We start from the raw sequence: 16,093 nt of genomic DNA, 5'->3' as shown, positions 1-16,093 counted from the left end.
CAGGACAACAATTCTTTCCAATGGCAGGAGGATCGGCAACCAGAGGGACACAGATTGAAGAGAATTGGTAAAAGAGCCGGAGGGGGAGATGAGGAGAATTTTTTTGTTTACACAGCGAGTTGTTGTGATCTGGAAGGCGCTGCCTGAAAGGGCGGTGGAAGCAGATTCAATAGGAACTTTCCAAAGCGGGGAATTGGTTAAATACTTGAAGGGGAAAGATTTGCAGGGCTGTGAGTGAAAGAGTCGGCGAGTGGGGGTGTTGGAATGGGACTAAAAAGGGAACTCTTTCAAAGAGCCAGCAGAGGCACAATGGGCTGAATGGTCTTTGTCTGTGCTGGGAGCTTCTCTAATCCTAACTTGATCTACAGGTTCATGAGCCCGGAGCCTCTGGTTGGCCACGTACTGTACCAAATCAAAAGTAAGTTACGATGATCCATTTCGAGCCTTTGTTTTAATGAGCTCTTCACACCTCCTCCCTTTCCCTGATTGGTCGATCAGGTGTCATAACAAACAGCCCAGTGACACCAGAGACCAGCAGCAGTGGACCAACCAATAGCAAGGGTAGGAACTCACATCTCCTGTTATTCTTCGAATTAATAGACAAGTACATGTTAACTGGGATTTATTTAAGGTCCTTGTTGTCAGCTGTGGCTCAGTTCATAGCACCCTCGCCTTTGAATCAGAGGGTTGTGGGTTCATGTCCCACTCCTGGAAAACCAAGAACTGTGATTGTACTCGAAAGAAGTTGCAATCTGTGACTGTTGGTAACTCGAAAGAGTTTTCCGGCCTATTCCTGTTCTGTGTAAGAGACACGATGGGCTGAATGGCTCCCTCCTGTCCCTGTGTAACAGGCTCGAGGGGGCTGAGTGGGCCTCCGCCTGTTCCTGTGTAAAAGGCTTGCGGGGGCTGATGGGGTCCCCTCCTGTTCCTGTGGAACAGACTTGAGGAGGCTGAATGGTCTCCTCCTGTTCCTGTATAACAGGCTTGAAGTGCCTGAATGGGCTTCCTCCTGTTCCTGGTCTCCTCTGTGCTGCAAGATTCTCTGATTCTATCATAGCTAATAGATAGAGAAGCCCAGAGCCTGTGACTTGACACGTCCTGTATCCAATTGAAAGTGTGTCAGAATGAATCCTGGGCTGATCAAGTTTTAGTCTCTGATTTAATTTCTCCTCCTGTGCATTTGATCAGGAATTATAACGAGCAGGCCAGTGACAACTGAGTCCAGCAGTAGAAGGGCAACCATGGGTTCTCACTATTGCATGGGTAAGAATAAAAGTACAAAATTCACAGGGGCTGTCCAAGTTACAGGCCTCCTGTTCCTGTGTAATAGACACGAGGGGCTGAATGGCCACCTCCTGCTTCTATGTAACAGACCCAAAGGGCTGAATGGCCTCCTCCTGTTTCTGTGTAACAGGCTCAAGGGGCAGAATGGCCTCATCCTGTTTCTGTGTAATAGGCTCAATGGGCAGAATGGCCTCTTCCTGTTTTCTGTGTAACAGGCTCAAGGGACAGAATGACTTCCTCCTGTCCCTGTGTAAAAGGCTCGAGGGGGCTGATGGGATCCCCTCCTGTTCCTGTGTAACAGGCTTGAGGAGGCTGAACGGCCTCCTCCTGTTTCTGTGTAACAGGCTCAAGGGACAGAATGACTTCCTCCTGTCCCTGTGTAAAAGGCTCGAGGGGGCTGATGGGATCCCCTCCTGTTCCTGTGTAACACGCTTGAAGTGCCTGAATGGGCCTCCTCCTGTTTCTGGTCCCCTCTGTGCTGCAAGATTCTCTGATTCTAACATAGCTAATAGATAGAGAAGCCCAGAGCCTGTGATGTGACACGTCCTGTATCCAATTGAAAGTGTGACAGGATGAATCCTGGGCTGATCAATTTCTAGTCTTTGATTTAACAGTCTCTTCTTTTGTCCTTCTGGTCGATCAGGAGTTATAACGAGCGGGCCAGTGACAACAGAGTCCAGCAGCAGAACGACAACCAAAAGCACAGGTAAGAATAAAAATGCGAAATTCACAGGTACTATCCAAGTTTTTGTGTAAGAGGACCAAGGGGCTGAATGGCCTCATCCTGTTCCTGTGTAAGAGACCCGAGGGGGCTGAATGACCTCCTGCTGTTCCTGTGTAACAGGCTTGAGGCGACTGAATGAGAGAAAGAGGGAGAATGAGAGAGAGAGAGACAGAGAGAGAAGGAAGCCAAAGGGAGTAGGGAAGGAATATGTGAAAGGGACAAGGAACCGGGGGGGGGTTAAGTGGGCCTCCTCCGGCTCCTGTGTAACAGACCCGGGGGGGGACTGAATGGCCTCCTCCTGTTCCTGTGTAACAGACCTGAGGGGAGCTGAATGGGCCTCCTCCTGTTTCTGTGTACCAGGCTCAAGGGACAGAATGGCCTCCTGTTTCTGTGTAACAGGCTCAAGGGACAGAATGGCCTCCTCTTCCTGTGTAACAGACCTGAGGGGCTGAATGGCCTTCTCTTGTTTCTGTATCACAGACCTGAGGGGCTGAATGGCCTCCTCCTGTTCCTGTGTAACAGGCATATAGACACTGAATGGCCTCCTCCTGTTCCTGTGTAACAGGCATATAGACACTGAATGGCCTCCTCCTGTTCCTGTGTAACAGGCATATAGACACTGAATGGCCTCCTCTTGTTCCTGTGTAACAGGCATATAGACACTGAATGGCCTCCTCCTGTTCCTGTGTAACAGGCATATAGACACTGAATGGCCTCGTCTTGTTCCTGTGTAACAGGCATATAGACACTGAATGGCCTCCTCCTGTTCCTGTGTAACAGGCATATAGACACTGAATGGCCCCCTCCTGTTCCTGTGTAACAGGCATATAGACACTGAATGGCCTCCTCCTGTTTCTGTGTAACAGGCATATAGACACTGAATGGCCTCCTCCTGTTCCTGTGTAACAGGCATATAGACACTGAATGGCCTCCTCCTGTTCCTGTGTAACAGGCATATAGACACTGAATGGCCTCCTCCTGTTCCTGCGTAATAGACCTGAAGGGCTGAATGGCTTCCTCCTGTTCCTATCTATCAGGCTCGAGAGGGAGGACTGGTTGCGCAAACTACAAGCCCCAGCCTATGCTGACTCCTGAACTGTGCACAGCCTTGTGGAATGAGCTGTCCTCCGTCCAATTATTTTTAATTACTTCAACCTTATCTGAGTCTTCCCACAGGTTTTGTCTATCTTTTATTGCATTCATGTGGTGACTTTCCTGACCTCGAAGTGCTTGACAGCCATTGAAGTGCATTACTTGAAGGGTCAGAACCATTATAATTTAGAATTACAGAATCAGAATCACAGAATCACACAGTGCAGAAGAGGCCCTTCGGTCCATCGAGTCTGCACCAACACATGAGAAACACCTGACCTACCTACCTAATCCCATTTACCAGCACTTGGCCCATAGCCTTGAATGTTATGACGTGCCAAGTGCTCATCCAGGTACTTTTTAAAGCATGTGAGGCAACCCGCCTCCACCACCCTCCCAGGCAGCGCATTCCAGACCCTCACCACCCTCTGGGTAAAAAAGTTTTTCCTCACATCCCTCCAAACCTCCTGCCCCTCACCTTGAACTGCCCCCTCATGACTGACCCTTCAACTAAGGGGAACAGCTGCTCCCTATCCACCCTGTCCATGCCCCTCATAATCTTGTACACCTCGATCAGGTCGCCCCTCAGTCTTCTCTGCTCCAGCGAAAACAACCCAAATCTATCCAACCTCTCTTCATAACTTAAATGAATGTCATTGCAATGGCGGGGAAGGGAAACCACCTTGGCAAAGGCACAAGGAAGCAGCAGATTCTCGATCTGCATACACCCCCTCATGAAAATGTTTAGTGAGTGGTGGACAGAGAGCTGATGTAAAGAGTTTTATGTCACTGGTCTGACAAGGAACGTCAAAGATTAAAGCAAGATGAATTTGTTCTCCGGCATTTTCATTATTTGTGCTCTAGTGACTGAAGGTGAGACTTTTCATTAAATGGGTCACATTAATTTCTTTCTGACCAAATATTTCAATAGTTTATTAGTTGGTGGCACCATATGTGTGTGTATATTTTTCTACATATATTTATATAACATATGATGCAATTAATAATATACTATTAAGATATTTATATACACATTGACACGTGTGTGCTTTCTCACTCATTTTTGCTGTCGCTGCTGTGGTAAGATCAGCATTTCTTGCCCAACCATAGTTGCTGCTTCAAATGGTGGTGGTGAGCTACCATCTTGAACTGTTGCAGACCATGTGGTGTACGTACAACTACTGTGCTCTTAGGGGGCTGGCGGGGGAGTAGGGGGGTGGGGGTGGAGTTCCACGATTTTGAGTGAACAACAATGAAGGAACTGCAATATATTTCCGGCTCAGGATGGTGCGTGGCTTGCAGGGCAACTTGCAAGTGGTGGTGTTCTCAAGCGCCTGCAGCCCTTGTCATTCTAGGTGATAGAGGTTGTGGGTTCGGAGGTTGTGGTCGAAGGAGCCTTGGCTTGTTGCTGCCACTCTGTTTCATTGTGGAAGGAATTCATTTTGAATGTGGCAGATGGGGTGCTGATCAAGCGGGGCTGCTTTGCTCTCGATGGCGTTGAGTGTCTTGAGTGTTGTGTGAGCTGCACTCATCCAGGCAAGCGGACAGTATTCCATCACACTCCTGACTGGTGCCTTGTAGATGGTGGACTGGCTTTGGGGAGTAGGGAGGTGGGTTACTCATCTCAGAATTACAAGCGTCGGACCTGCTCTTGTAGCCACAGTATCTATGAGCCCAGTTCTGATTCTGGCCAATCATGATGCCCGAGGGTGTTTTCGGTGCCAGCCATGTCACAGTTGGCAGCTGCCTCGCCTCTGGGCCAGAAGGTTGTGTGCTCAAAGCCCCCCTCCTGAGAAATGAGCACGTAATCCAGGGTGACACTCCCAGTGCACCACTGAGTGGGGGCTGCACTGTCAGAGGTGCCGTGTTTTGGATGAGATGTTAACTGAGGTCCTGTCTGCCTCTAAGATGGTCATAAAATACTCCACGGCTACTATTTCAGAGAAGAACAAGTGAGCTCTCCCTGGTGTTCTGGGTCAATGTTTATCATTCAGTAACATCACATGTCTGATCGTTTATCTCATTGCTCTTTGTGGGATCTTGCTGTGTGTTAATTGGATGCCTTGTTTCCCTATATTACAACAGTGGCCGCAACTCAAACTTACACCATTGTCTTTGAAATGCTTAGGATTGCCGGGCCGTACTCTGAGATATACATTATCTCTATGACTGTGACAGTGACTGATGATTTTATTTTATTTGTTTTGTTCCAGCCTCGACCCTGAAAAGTTTCAGTTGTAAAACTCCAACAGGAAACTGTACACAACAGGAAGCCTGCGATCCAGCTCAGAACCTGAACTGCAGAACCACCTTAGCCACATGGAGTGAGAATTAATCCAAATAACTTTAATTCATTGTAAGATTGCAAAGTACCGTGGGGAGACTGACGGAGAGACTGGTTAATGGATGAATTATAGACGGATGGATAGTTGAAAATTGTGTGTGTTCAAAAGGCTAGAGCTGGAGGGTTTCACAGATCTGCCGTAATGCATTAACGATGACCATGAAACTATCATCAATTATTGTACACAAAAAGTAGGACAAATCCAACCTGGCCAATTACCGCCCCATCAATCTACACTCCATCATCAGTAAAGTCATGTAAGGAGTCATCAACAGTGCTATCAAGTGGCACTTGCTTAGCAATAACCTGCTCACTGATGCCCAATTTGGGTTCTGCCAGGGCCATTAAGCTCCTGACCTCATTACTGCCTTGGTTCAAACATGGACAAAAGAGCTGAGCTCCCGAGGTGAGGTGAGAGTGACTGCCCTTGACATTAAGGCCGCATTTGACCGATTGTGGCATCAAGGAGCCCTAGCAAAACTGGAGTCAATGGGAACCAGGGGGAAAATTCTGCTGGTTAAAATCATACCTAGCACAAAGGAAGATGGTTGTGGTTGTTGGAGGTCAATCAATTCAGTTCCAGGACATCACTGCAGGGGTTCCTAGGGGTAGTGTTCTAGACCCAACCATCTTCAGCTACTTTATCAATTTACTTTTTCCATCATAAGGTCAGAAATGGGCATGTTCACTGATGATTGCATAATGTTCAGCACCATTCGCGACTCCTCAGATACTGAAGCAGTCAATGTCTAAATGCAGCAAGACCTGGACAATATCCAGGCTTGGGCTGACAAGTGGCAAGTAAGATTTGTGCTGCACAAGTGCCAGTCAATGACCATCTCCAACAAGAGAGGACCTAATCATCGCCCCTTGACATTCAATGTCAATAACATTGCTGAATCCCCCACCATCAACATCCTGGGGGTTACCATTGACCAGGAACTGAACTGGAATGGCCATATAAATACTGTGGCTACAAGAGCAGATCAGCAGCTGGGAATCCTGTGGCAAGTAACTCACCTCCTGACTCCCCAAAGCTTGCCCACCATCCACAAGGCACAACTCAGGAGTGTGATTTAATACTTTCCATTTGCCTGGATGAGTGCAGCTCCAACAACACTTTAGAAGCTTGACACCATCCAGGACTGCAGCCCACCTGATTGGCACCCCATCCACAAACATTCAATCCTTCCACCACCACCGAACTGTAGCAGTAGTGTGTATCACCTACAAGATGCACTGCAGGGACTCACCAAGGCTCATTTGACAGCACCTTCCAAACCCGCACCATCTGGAAGGACAAGGGCAGCAGATGTCACAGGAAGTCCCCCTCCAAGCCACTCTCATCCTGACTTGGAAATGTATTGCCGTTCCTTCACTGTCGCTGGGTCAAAATCCTGGAACTCCCCAACAATATTACTAATGTAGGTCCCTTTAAGAATAAAGTAGAACAGGCTTCAGAGAGAATTAAGAGCAGGTGATGCTTATTGAAGCCTGTATTTAAGAGCTGGATTTTTCCCCAGTAGGTAGTTGGCTTCTGACCAGGGAGAGAATAATGAAGCAAGAGTAGAACCTGGATCTGTATTGAACTATAGTTAGATAATAAGACAGTTATGATTCCTAGAATGTCTTCTGCCGTCTAATTTGGCATACGGCTAATCACCTATTGAACACTCCCTCCCTAAAAGCACTGTGGTGTACCTATATCCCAGGGACTGCAGTGGTTCAAGAAGGCAGCTCACCAGAACCTTCTCACAGGGCAATTAGGGATGGGCAATAAATGCTGGCCCACATCCCGTAAATGAAATTTTAAAAACCCATCTGGTTCACTAATGTCCTTTAGGAAAGGAAATCTGCCATCCTTACCTGGTCCGACCTATATGCAATGCCACCACCACTGTAATATGGTTGACTCTTAACTGTCCTCTGAAATGGCCAAGCAAGCCACTCAGTTCAAAGGCAATTAGGAATGGGCAACAAATGCTGGCTTTGCTGGTGACACCCACATCCCATGAAAGAATAAATAAATAGGGAGGTTGCCTTGTGTCCCAGGCAGTTCTTGTCCTACATGATCAGTTTGAATGGCAGAGCAGGCTCGAAGTGCCAAATGGCCTACTCTGTTCCTATTTCCTATACAATTTTCTTACCATGGAGAGGCTGGAAGAGGCATGGATAGGGATGGTTGTAGAGGTCCCACATGGGAGACTTATAAAGAAGGCAAATGCACATGGGATACAGGGTAATTTGATATGGTGGATTTAAAATTGGCTTAGTTGTAGGAGACAGAGGGTGATGACAGAAGGATGCTTTTGTGACTGGAAGCCAGTGTCCAGTGGCGTACCACAGGGATCTGTGCTGGGTGCCCTATTATTCATCATTTATATAAACAACATAGATGACTATGCGGGGGGTAGGATTAGTAAGTTTGTGGATGACACAAAGATTGGCTGGGTGGTTAACAGTGAGGTTGAGTGTCTTGGGCTACAGGAAGATATAGATGGGGTGGTCAAATGGGCAGTTATGTGGCAGATGGAATTTAACCCTGAAAAGTGTGAGGTGATACACTTTGGAAGGAGTAATTTGACAAGGAAGTATTCAATGAATAGCATGACACTAGGAAGTTCTGAGGAACAAAGGGACCTTGGCGTGTGTGTCCATAGATCTCAGAAGGCAGAGGGGCATGTTAGTGGGGTGATGAAAAAGGCATATGGGACACTTGCCTTTATAAATCGAGGTATAGAATTCAAAATTAGGGAGATCATGTTGGAGTTCTATAGAACCTTGGTGAGGCCACAGCTGGAGTACTGTGTGCATTTCTGGTTGCCACATTATAGGAAGGATGTGATTGCGCTGGAGGGGGTGCAGAGGAGATTCACCAAGATGTTGCCTGGGATGAAACAGTTAAGTTATGAATAGAGGTTGGATAGACTTGGGTTGTTTTCGTTGGAGCAGAGAAGACTGAGGGGTGACCTGATTGAGGTGTACAAGATTATGAGGGGCACGGACAGGGTGGACAGGGAGCAGCTGTTCCCCTTAGTTGAAGGGTCAGTCACGAGGGGATCCAAGTTCAAGGTGAGGGGCAGGAGGTTTAGGGGGATGTGAGGAAAAACTTTTTTACCCAGAGGGTGGTGATGGTCTGGAATGCACTGCCTGGGAGGGTGGTGGAGGCGGGTTGCCTCACATCCTTTAAAAAGTACCTGGATGAGCACTTGGCACGTCATAACATTCAAGGCCATGGGCCAAGTGCTGGTAAATGGGATTAGGTAGGTAGGTCAGGTGCTTCTCACGTGTCGGTGCAGACTCGATGGGCCGAATGGTCTCTTCTGCACTGTGCGATTCTGTGGATGGAGGGGGTTATAGAGATAGGGAGGGTTGTAGGGGATGGAGAAGGCTATAGCGATAGGGAGGGTTGTAGGGACTGGAGGATATTATAGAGATAGGGAGGGTTGTAGGCTGAAGAAGGTTACAGGGATAGGGAGGGATGCGGGGGCTGGAGGAGTTTACAGAAATAGGGAGGTTTGTAGGTGCTGGAGGAGGTTGCAGATTTAGGGAGGGGTGTAGGGGCTAGAGGGGTTTATAGAGATAGGGAGGGTGGAAGGCCATAGAGGATTTTAAAACAATGATAAGAATTTTAAATTTACTGCATAATGGAGTTGTGTGATTGAGCTGGAAAGGGTATGAAGGGCCATCTTCCTTGCTCTATAATTGTTTGATTCTCATGTTCCAGGGTACAGGAGAGCAACAGTGCCACCAGTGGAAGCAAACTGTAACTGCAGTGTCATTGGGACCTGTTCATTCAGAGAATTGTTCTCATTACTGACTGCACAGCACTTTTTCAATGGCACGTAACGGCTTAGAAAGCGTGAAAACAAAATCACCAAAGTGACCTTTCAAGGACAGAAAATTTGCCTATACATGGGTTGGGTAAAGTAATGTGGAAAGAGGCCCATGCAGAGACCAGCTGCACACCCTGGGTAAGGTTCTTAAAGACTGTCTTTAGCAGTGGAAGCACAATGTTGCATGAACCAAGCGCCTTTAGGGGGATCAGGGCAGAGACCTGTCTGCATAGTCCTCGCAGCCTGTGTCCGAACTTTAACTCGATGAAATTCACGGCTCTATTTCCACAGGTTTATCTTCCGACGTGCTGGTCATGAACGGGTGCGGGAACTGTACTGGAAATGTGTCCTTTAATGGCGGCACATTGTCAGCAGCCACGACTGAGAGGTGCTGCCAGTCTGACCTCTGCAACAACCAGACCATCACAGGTAAGGCACAAGTATATACACGGGAAAGTTAAATTTATATGCAAAAAGGAAAAGTCACAGTCTAACAAAGTTTATAGTGATAGTCATAATGACATTATGGCACATATGGAGACCAAGCCTACTGGGTCCATGCCAGCTGTCTTTAAGGGGAGATGGTATAGTAGTGGACGTGCAATCCTGAGGCCAAGGCTATGGATTAAATATCCCCAAGACATGTCACGGCCATTGACACCGTATCACGTAAGGGGACACCAGGAGACTTGGCTAGAACCTTGGTCAAAGGGGTTGGCTTTAAGAGCCTTTTAAGGAGGAGGGAGAGTTGGAGAGGTTTAAGGAGGGAATCCCAGAGCTGAGCGCCCAGGCGGAGGAGGGCACGGCCGCCAGCAGCATGGCAAAAGAAACCAGAAGATGCGCTGAGGGCCTGAATTGTAGGAAGGCAGAGACCCTGTAGAGCTGGAAGAGGTTGTGGAGATAGAAAGAGATGAGGCCCTGGAGGGAGAGAAACACATACTGGCAATAATGAAGTGGTCAAGAGCCTCTTGTCCACCCAGGCTGCCCCGGACAATTGTGTCTCTTGTTTATCACAACATATAATCTCTTCAACCCACCTGAAACTATGTGACCTGCTGGGAGAGGTGGTAAACCAGGTCAAAATTTCAGACCAATTAGGCTGAGTAGTCAAGTCCTTGTACAGTATGGTAGGAGCCTGTTATAAGACATCCAGTTGAGGAAAGTGGAACTGAATTTCTGGGCTTTAGGGTTGGGGAAGGCTTCTAACACGCAGTCAATGGCTGCTCTGCACAGGCTGTCCAGGGCAATAATCAGAGGGGGTCCGAAGTGGGACGGGCTGGTGCAGAAACCTGACATGTCTCCTCTTGTTTGTTGGCCAGAAGAGACAAACACCACCTTGAACGGCCTCGAGTGTTACACGTGCCCAGCGCTTTTGAGCAATACCTGTGAAAATCCCAACGAGATGGTGAAATGTGTCGGGGTACAGACGAGGTGTCTTCACTTCTCAGTCATGTGTAAGTCTTGCATTTCACTCCGTCAAATACCTCCCAACGAAGCGCCATGATGCCTCCCAGCAGAACTCTGACATAACGCCATTGTAACAAGAATGTTACTTTTTCAGATCAGGCGCAGGACATCGTCATTAACGGCTGCGCTTCCGAAAGTACCTGCAAAAATTCAGGAATGCTGAAGCTTTACGGAGTCCAACCAAAGCAAGACCCCTACTGCTGCAAAGTGAGTGGGTGTAATCTTAGGAGGTCAGAGGACAGCACAACGACACCCGCTAACACCGTGACCGGAAAAAACGACAGCCCGGCTGTTCGATCCTTCCTTGCCCTGCCATTAGTTGCCCTGATACTGTCTGTTTTAAGCAGAGTTCTAACCTGAGTGATGGTAGATTTTTCAGCCTGTTCTTTTAGAGATTAGAGATTTTTTTCCCCCCTATCACACAGCGAGCTGTCGCTTCCTGAAGGAAGCAGAATTCAATATTAACTTTCAAAAGGGATTGGATAAATGCTTGAAAATTAACTATTTGCAGGGCTACGGGAATAGATCAATGGGAGTGGGACTAATTGAATAGCCCCTTCAAAGAGCCGGCACAAGCACAATGGGCTGAGTGGCCTCATTTGTGCTGGGAGATACTTTGCTTTATTTGTGGGGATTTGTTAGATAACATGGTGTGAGTATACTCATTAATTCCAAACTACATCTCATTTCTGGATGTCGTTCTTTCAGTTGATTGGATCCCTTGATGAGATTGCCTGGTACGGTCCTTCACTATATACTCATGCATAGATGAACTTCCTGCCTTGAACTTATCCCAGCTAAGTAATCCTTCTCTTCCCGTGACACTTTGTAGAAAGACAGCCCCTTGCCTTTGCTGTGGCTCAGGTGGCTGCGCTCGGCTGAGTCAGTGCTGAGGGGGTGCCGCACTGTCGGGGCCAGTACCGAGGGAGTGCCGTACTGTCAGGGGCTCAGTACTGAGGGGGTGCTACACTGTCAGGGGCTCAGTACTGTGGGAGTGCTGCACTGTCAGGGGCTCAGTACTGTGGGAGTGCTGCACTGTCAGGGGCTCAGTACTGTGGGAGTGCTGCACTGTCAGGGGCTCAGTACTGTGGGAGTGCTGCACTGTCAGGGGCTCAGTACTGTGGGAGTGCTGCACTGTCAGGGGCTCAGTACTGTGGGAGTGCTGCACTGTCAGGGGCTCAGTACTGTGGGAGTGCTGCACTGTCAGGGGCTCAGTACTGTGGGAGTGCTGCACTGTCAGGGGCTCAGTACTGTGGGAGTGCTGCACTGTCAGGGGCTCAGTACTGTGGGAGTGCTGCACTGTCAGGGGCTCAGTACTGTGGGAGTGCTGCACTGTCAGGGGCTCAGTACTGTGGGAGTGCTGCACTGTCAAGGGGTCACTGCTGAGGGAATACTGCACTGTCAGGGGGGTCAGTACTGAGGGAATGCTGCACTGCTGGGGAGAGAGTGATTAGAAGCCAAAACTTCAAAGGAGCCTAAATCTGCTTGAAAGCATATATATTTTTTATTCATTCATGGGACATGGGTATTGCTTGCTAGACCAGCATCCCTAATTACCCTTGTTCAACGGGCATTTTAAGAGTCAACCACATTGCTGTGGGTCTGGAGGCACACATAGGCCAGACCAAGCAGATTTCCTTCCCTAAAGTACAGTAGTGAACCAGATGGGATTTTACAATAATCAGCAATCATTTCATGGTTATCATCAGACTTTTAATTCCACATTTTTTTATTTAACTCAAATTTCGCCATCTGCCATAGTGGGATCCAAACCTCGGTCCTCAGAGCATTACCCTGGGTCTTTGAATACTAGTCCAGTGACAATACACTTACACCACCGCCTCCCCAACCAATCCAGGCTTAGTAAAAGTTGATGAGTCCAGTGGCACAGTACAGGCAGGTTGAAGAAGACAGAAGCTGAGAATAAGTAAAATGTACAGTTGCTGCAGCTGTTTCTGGTACTTGAAGATAACAGCGGATCTATACCATCCAGGCTGAGTTGAGGAGCTTCTGCAGGCGTGTGCTGTACTTGGAAAAAGCTGCTCATGGAATTCATGTGGGGTGTGCAATGTTGTCAGTTGGGGATCAGGCTGGCTCCTGAAGTTTTGAAGAATTTTTGTAATGGATATTGATGACCTATATGCTTTGTGGACTGCTGTGCCAATTTGCAAGATCTGCCTTAGTTTTTACTTGCCACTTAATGTATAATTTATAGATTATAATTGAGCTCAATTTTCCTGTTAATTCATGTTTACTTGGGTCGATTCTGGGGTATGGATTATAAGTGATTATGTAAGATAATATTTAGTGTTTGCTTTGTTTGACTCCTGCATAGTAAAAATGATTTTGTTTTAAACTGTGAAATCTTAGTGGCTTCATTCTTTCTGTAAATAACTGGGATTTCAGATTTCTTTTTTAAAACAAATTCTGGTCCCTGCCAAGATTGTAACAAAATTAAGGACTCATTCGCGCTCATACAAAATTAGGGGCTCTTCAGGGATTTTCTAATCACAGATGGATACGGCTGCTGTGGTTTGCTAAGGTTTAGGCTAACAGGATGTCACAGTGAATTTTATTGAACCGATTGAAAGCAGAATGGTTTTGCCAACTGCTGAGGCTTTTCTTGAGAGAAAAGATAAATCCCTGAGTGATTTGCAACAATTAATTAAGGTTAGGTTAGCAGAAAAGCTGAAGATGGTGTTAAAATCAGGGGCTAAAAGGCAGATATACTTAATGTAGTCCACAGCATTTGGAATTGGAAGAAGAAAAGCCTGACCCAGGTAGAACACAGCTTGAGTTGGCTAAAATTCAGTTGCAGGTGAAGCAGCTTGAATTGGAAAGGGATAGAGAAAAGCAAAAGCTCGAACGTGAAAGAGGGGGAAAAGAAAACAGAGTTTCAAAGAGAGAAAGAAATTAGACAGTATAAACTCAGTGAACAAAAGATTATCTTATGAATGGAAAGAGGAGAGCAGTTCAAGAAGCAAGGAGATCGTGCCATACGTGTTGCCCCAGAACCTATTAAAATGGCGGATATGTCTCAGTATAGTCAAGGGGTTTCTTCCCTTGTTGCTGATGAAGAAAATCAGATTATTGAAGGTTACAGAAGGTTTTTTTTTCTCTAAGGGAGAAGTGTTCCCTTACCCCTCCAACAAAACATGTAAACAAATTAATATTTTGAGAGATACTAGGGAAGTTCAGTCATTGATTGTGGCTGATGATACGATTTGTCTTCCAGATGCTTTGATGAAAGAGAAAGTATTAATGGGGGTATTCATGGGAGTCATGAATTTGTTCCCTTATATCAATTTAATTTACCAAATGATTTAATAAATAGAGTTGTTACTGTAAGAATGGTTCATAGTTTAACTATTGAAGGTGTAGATATTATACTGGGTAATGATTTGGCAGGCTTGAGAGTTTTGAGAGGCCAGTTGAGGTGAGAGAAATTGAGATTTTGCAAGAGGAAGAGCCTGCTTTGTTCTTCGATTGTGTAGTAACTAGGACACAGGTGTGTAAGACTAGACACAATGAAGCAGAATCAATTGAGGGAGGATGTTCAGATGCTTGGCAGAGAGGACTTTTTGCAGGAATTTAAAAAACTCAAGAAGCTTGACACCACCCATGACAAAGCAGCCCCGCTTGATTGGCACCCCATCCACAAACATTCGCTCTCCCCACCACTGACACACCGTGGCAGCAGTGTGTACCATCTACAACGTGCACTGTAGGAACTCACTAAGGCTCCTTAGACAACACGTTCCAAATGCACAACCGCTACCATCTAGAAGGGCAAGGGCAGCAGGTGCCTGGGAACGCCACCACCTCGAAGTTCCCATCCAAGTCACACACCATCCTGACTTGGAACCCTATCGCCGTTCCTTCAGTGTTACTGGGTCAATATCCTGGAACTCCCTCCCTGACAGCACTATGGGTGTACCTACACCTACCTACTGCTCTGAAGAGGAGTCATACGGACTTGAAACGTTAACCCTGTTTCTCCCTCTCCACAGATGCTGTCAGACCTGCTGAGCATTTTCCAGTGTTTTCCGTTTTTATCTCAGATTTCCAGCATCCGCCGTATTTTGCTGTTATGTTATTGTACCTGCACCCACAGGGACTACAGCGGTTCAAGGAGGCAGCTCACCACCACCTTCTCAAGGGCAGTTAGGGATGAGCAATAAATGCTGGCCCAGCCAGCGACGCTCACATCCCACGAACGAATTTAAAAAAAGCATTGAATGAGGTTAAAGACCCTGAAAATGGTGAACCTGAATGATTTAGCTGAATTTCCTTGATTGGAGCCCAGCAGGTTTGCAGGCATTGTCTCAGCTGGCATATTCTGAGGAAGAGTCAGAAAAGACCCCTGAATGTTCTAACCTAAAAAAAAATGACATATTGGTGAGGAAGCGATGACCTCCTCGGAGACCAGTGGCTGAGGAGTGCACAGTAGTCCAACAATTTGTCATCCCTCCTGGCTACCACAGGGAAATTTTAAGAATTGCCCATGAGATTCTGATAGCAGGTCATTTGGGATAAGAAAGACCCAGTATAAAATAATGACATACTTTTATTGGCCAGGAACGCTTGGAGATTTGGTTGAATTCTGCAAGACATGTCACACCCATGTCATCTGGTTGGGAATCCCCACTGTCGATTAAATTAGCTCCAGTGAACTGAATACCCACTTTCGTTGAACCGTTTAATAGGCCTCTCGTGGATTGTGTGTGACCTCTGCCCAAAACCAAAATGGTGTATTAATATATTTAAACCATTGTGGCCTACCTGATTCCCAGAAAGAAAACCTGAGAAGGGTTACATTTTTCACCAGGAATGGGCCTGATCAGGGATCAAATTTAATTTAATTTCACAAGTATTCCAGGAGACAATGCACAGCTGAGGAGTAAAGCATACCATCCACAGTGTCAAGGGGCATTGGAAAGATGCCATTAAACCTTTGTAAGGAACATATCTTTTTACTTTATTTCTATGGTTTTAAAAATTGGACTGTGGCTTTAAACAACTACTGCGGCTGCAGTTGAAAGATATGTTCGCTGGAACAGGATGAGGCATATACAATATTGTTATCATCTGGAACAGAGTATGCCAGTTTGGACAAAATGGTGCCTGAAAGGGGTCCTGAACTAAGAGGGACTGCCTAGCAACATTTTAATTGGCTCCTGATCAGGTGACCAAGCTTTTAGCGATAGCGATGAGCAGAGAGATTCAAACGGATTCCACAAACAGAGCCAAACAGAGCCGAACAGAGCCACACAGAGCAAAACAGAGCAAAACAGAGCCGAACAGAGCCGAACAGTGCCGAACAGAGACGAATAGTGCCGAACAGAG

The 16,093-nt window shown here is 46.8% G+C and overlaps 1 protein-coding gene across 4 annotated transcripts; it reads left to right on the top strand.

Annotated features, from left to right (window-relative positions):
• The first annotated feature begins 3,771 nt into the window (after window positions 1-3,771).
• On the top strand, window positions 3,772-15,439 carry LOC144678316 (urokinase plasminogen activator surface receptor-like). 4 transcript variants are annotated; one of them, XM_078538140.1, is made up of 6 exons: window positions 3,777-3,973; window positions 5,314-5,424; window positions 9,572-9,709; window positions 10,600-10,734; window positions 10,842-10,954; window positions 15,326-15,439. In XM_078538140.1, the coding sequence occupies exons 1-6, from the start codon at window positions 3,925-3,927 to the stop codon at window positions 15,422-15,424; spliced, it is 645 nt and encodes a 214-aa protein (XP_078394266.1). In that variant the 5' UTR covers window positions 3,777-3,924; the 3' UTR covers window positions 15,425-15,439. The 4 variants fall into 4 exon arrangements, with proteins under 4 accessions (XP_078394267.1, XP_078394266.1, XP_078394265.1 ...); XM_078538139.1 differs by lacking the exon at window positions 15,326-15,439 and adding an exon at window positions 12,741-13,111 and having other exon boundaries at window positions 3,781-3,973; XM_078538138.1 differs by lacking the exon at window positions 15,326-15,439 and having other exon boundaries at window positions 3,781-3,973; window positions 10,842-11,528.
• The last annotated feature ends 654 nt before the right edge of the window (window positions 15,440-16,093 follow it).

The sequence above is a fragment of the Cetorhinus maximus genome, unplaced genomic scaffold, assembly GCF_964194155.1.
Source record: "Cetorhinus maximus unplaced genomic scaffold, sCetMax3.hap1.1 HAP1_SCAFFOLD_4012, whole genome shotgun sequence".
NCBI lineage: Eukaryota > Metazoa > Chordata > Chondrichthyes > Lamniformes > Cetorhinidae > Cetorhinus > Cetorhinus maximus.
This window is presented reverse-complemented; position numbering and strand designations above follow the sequence as displayed.

What these genes read in the sequence shown, in the direction of transcription:
- LOC144678316 (XM_078538138.1), top strand. Translation starts at nt 3,925, where the DNA reads ATGAATTTGTTCTCCGGCATTTTCATTATTTGTGCTCTAGTGACTGAA. An exon ending in TTGTGCTCTAGTGACTGAAG is followed by an intron (nt 3,974 to 5,313) that starts GTGAGACTTTTC and finishes GTTTTGTTCCAG; the next exon opens with CCTCGACCCTGAAAAGTTTC. An exon ending in AACCACCTTAGCCACATGGA is followed by an intron (nt 5,425 to 9,571) that starts GTGAGAATTAAT and finishes CTATTTCCACAG; the next exon opens with GTTTATCTTCCGACGTGCTG.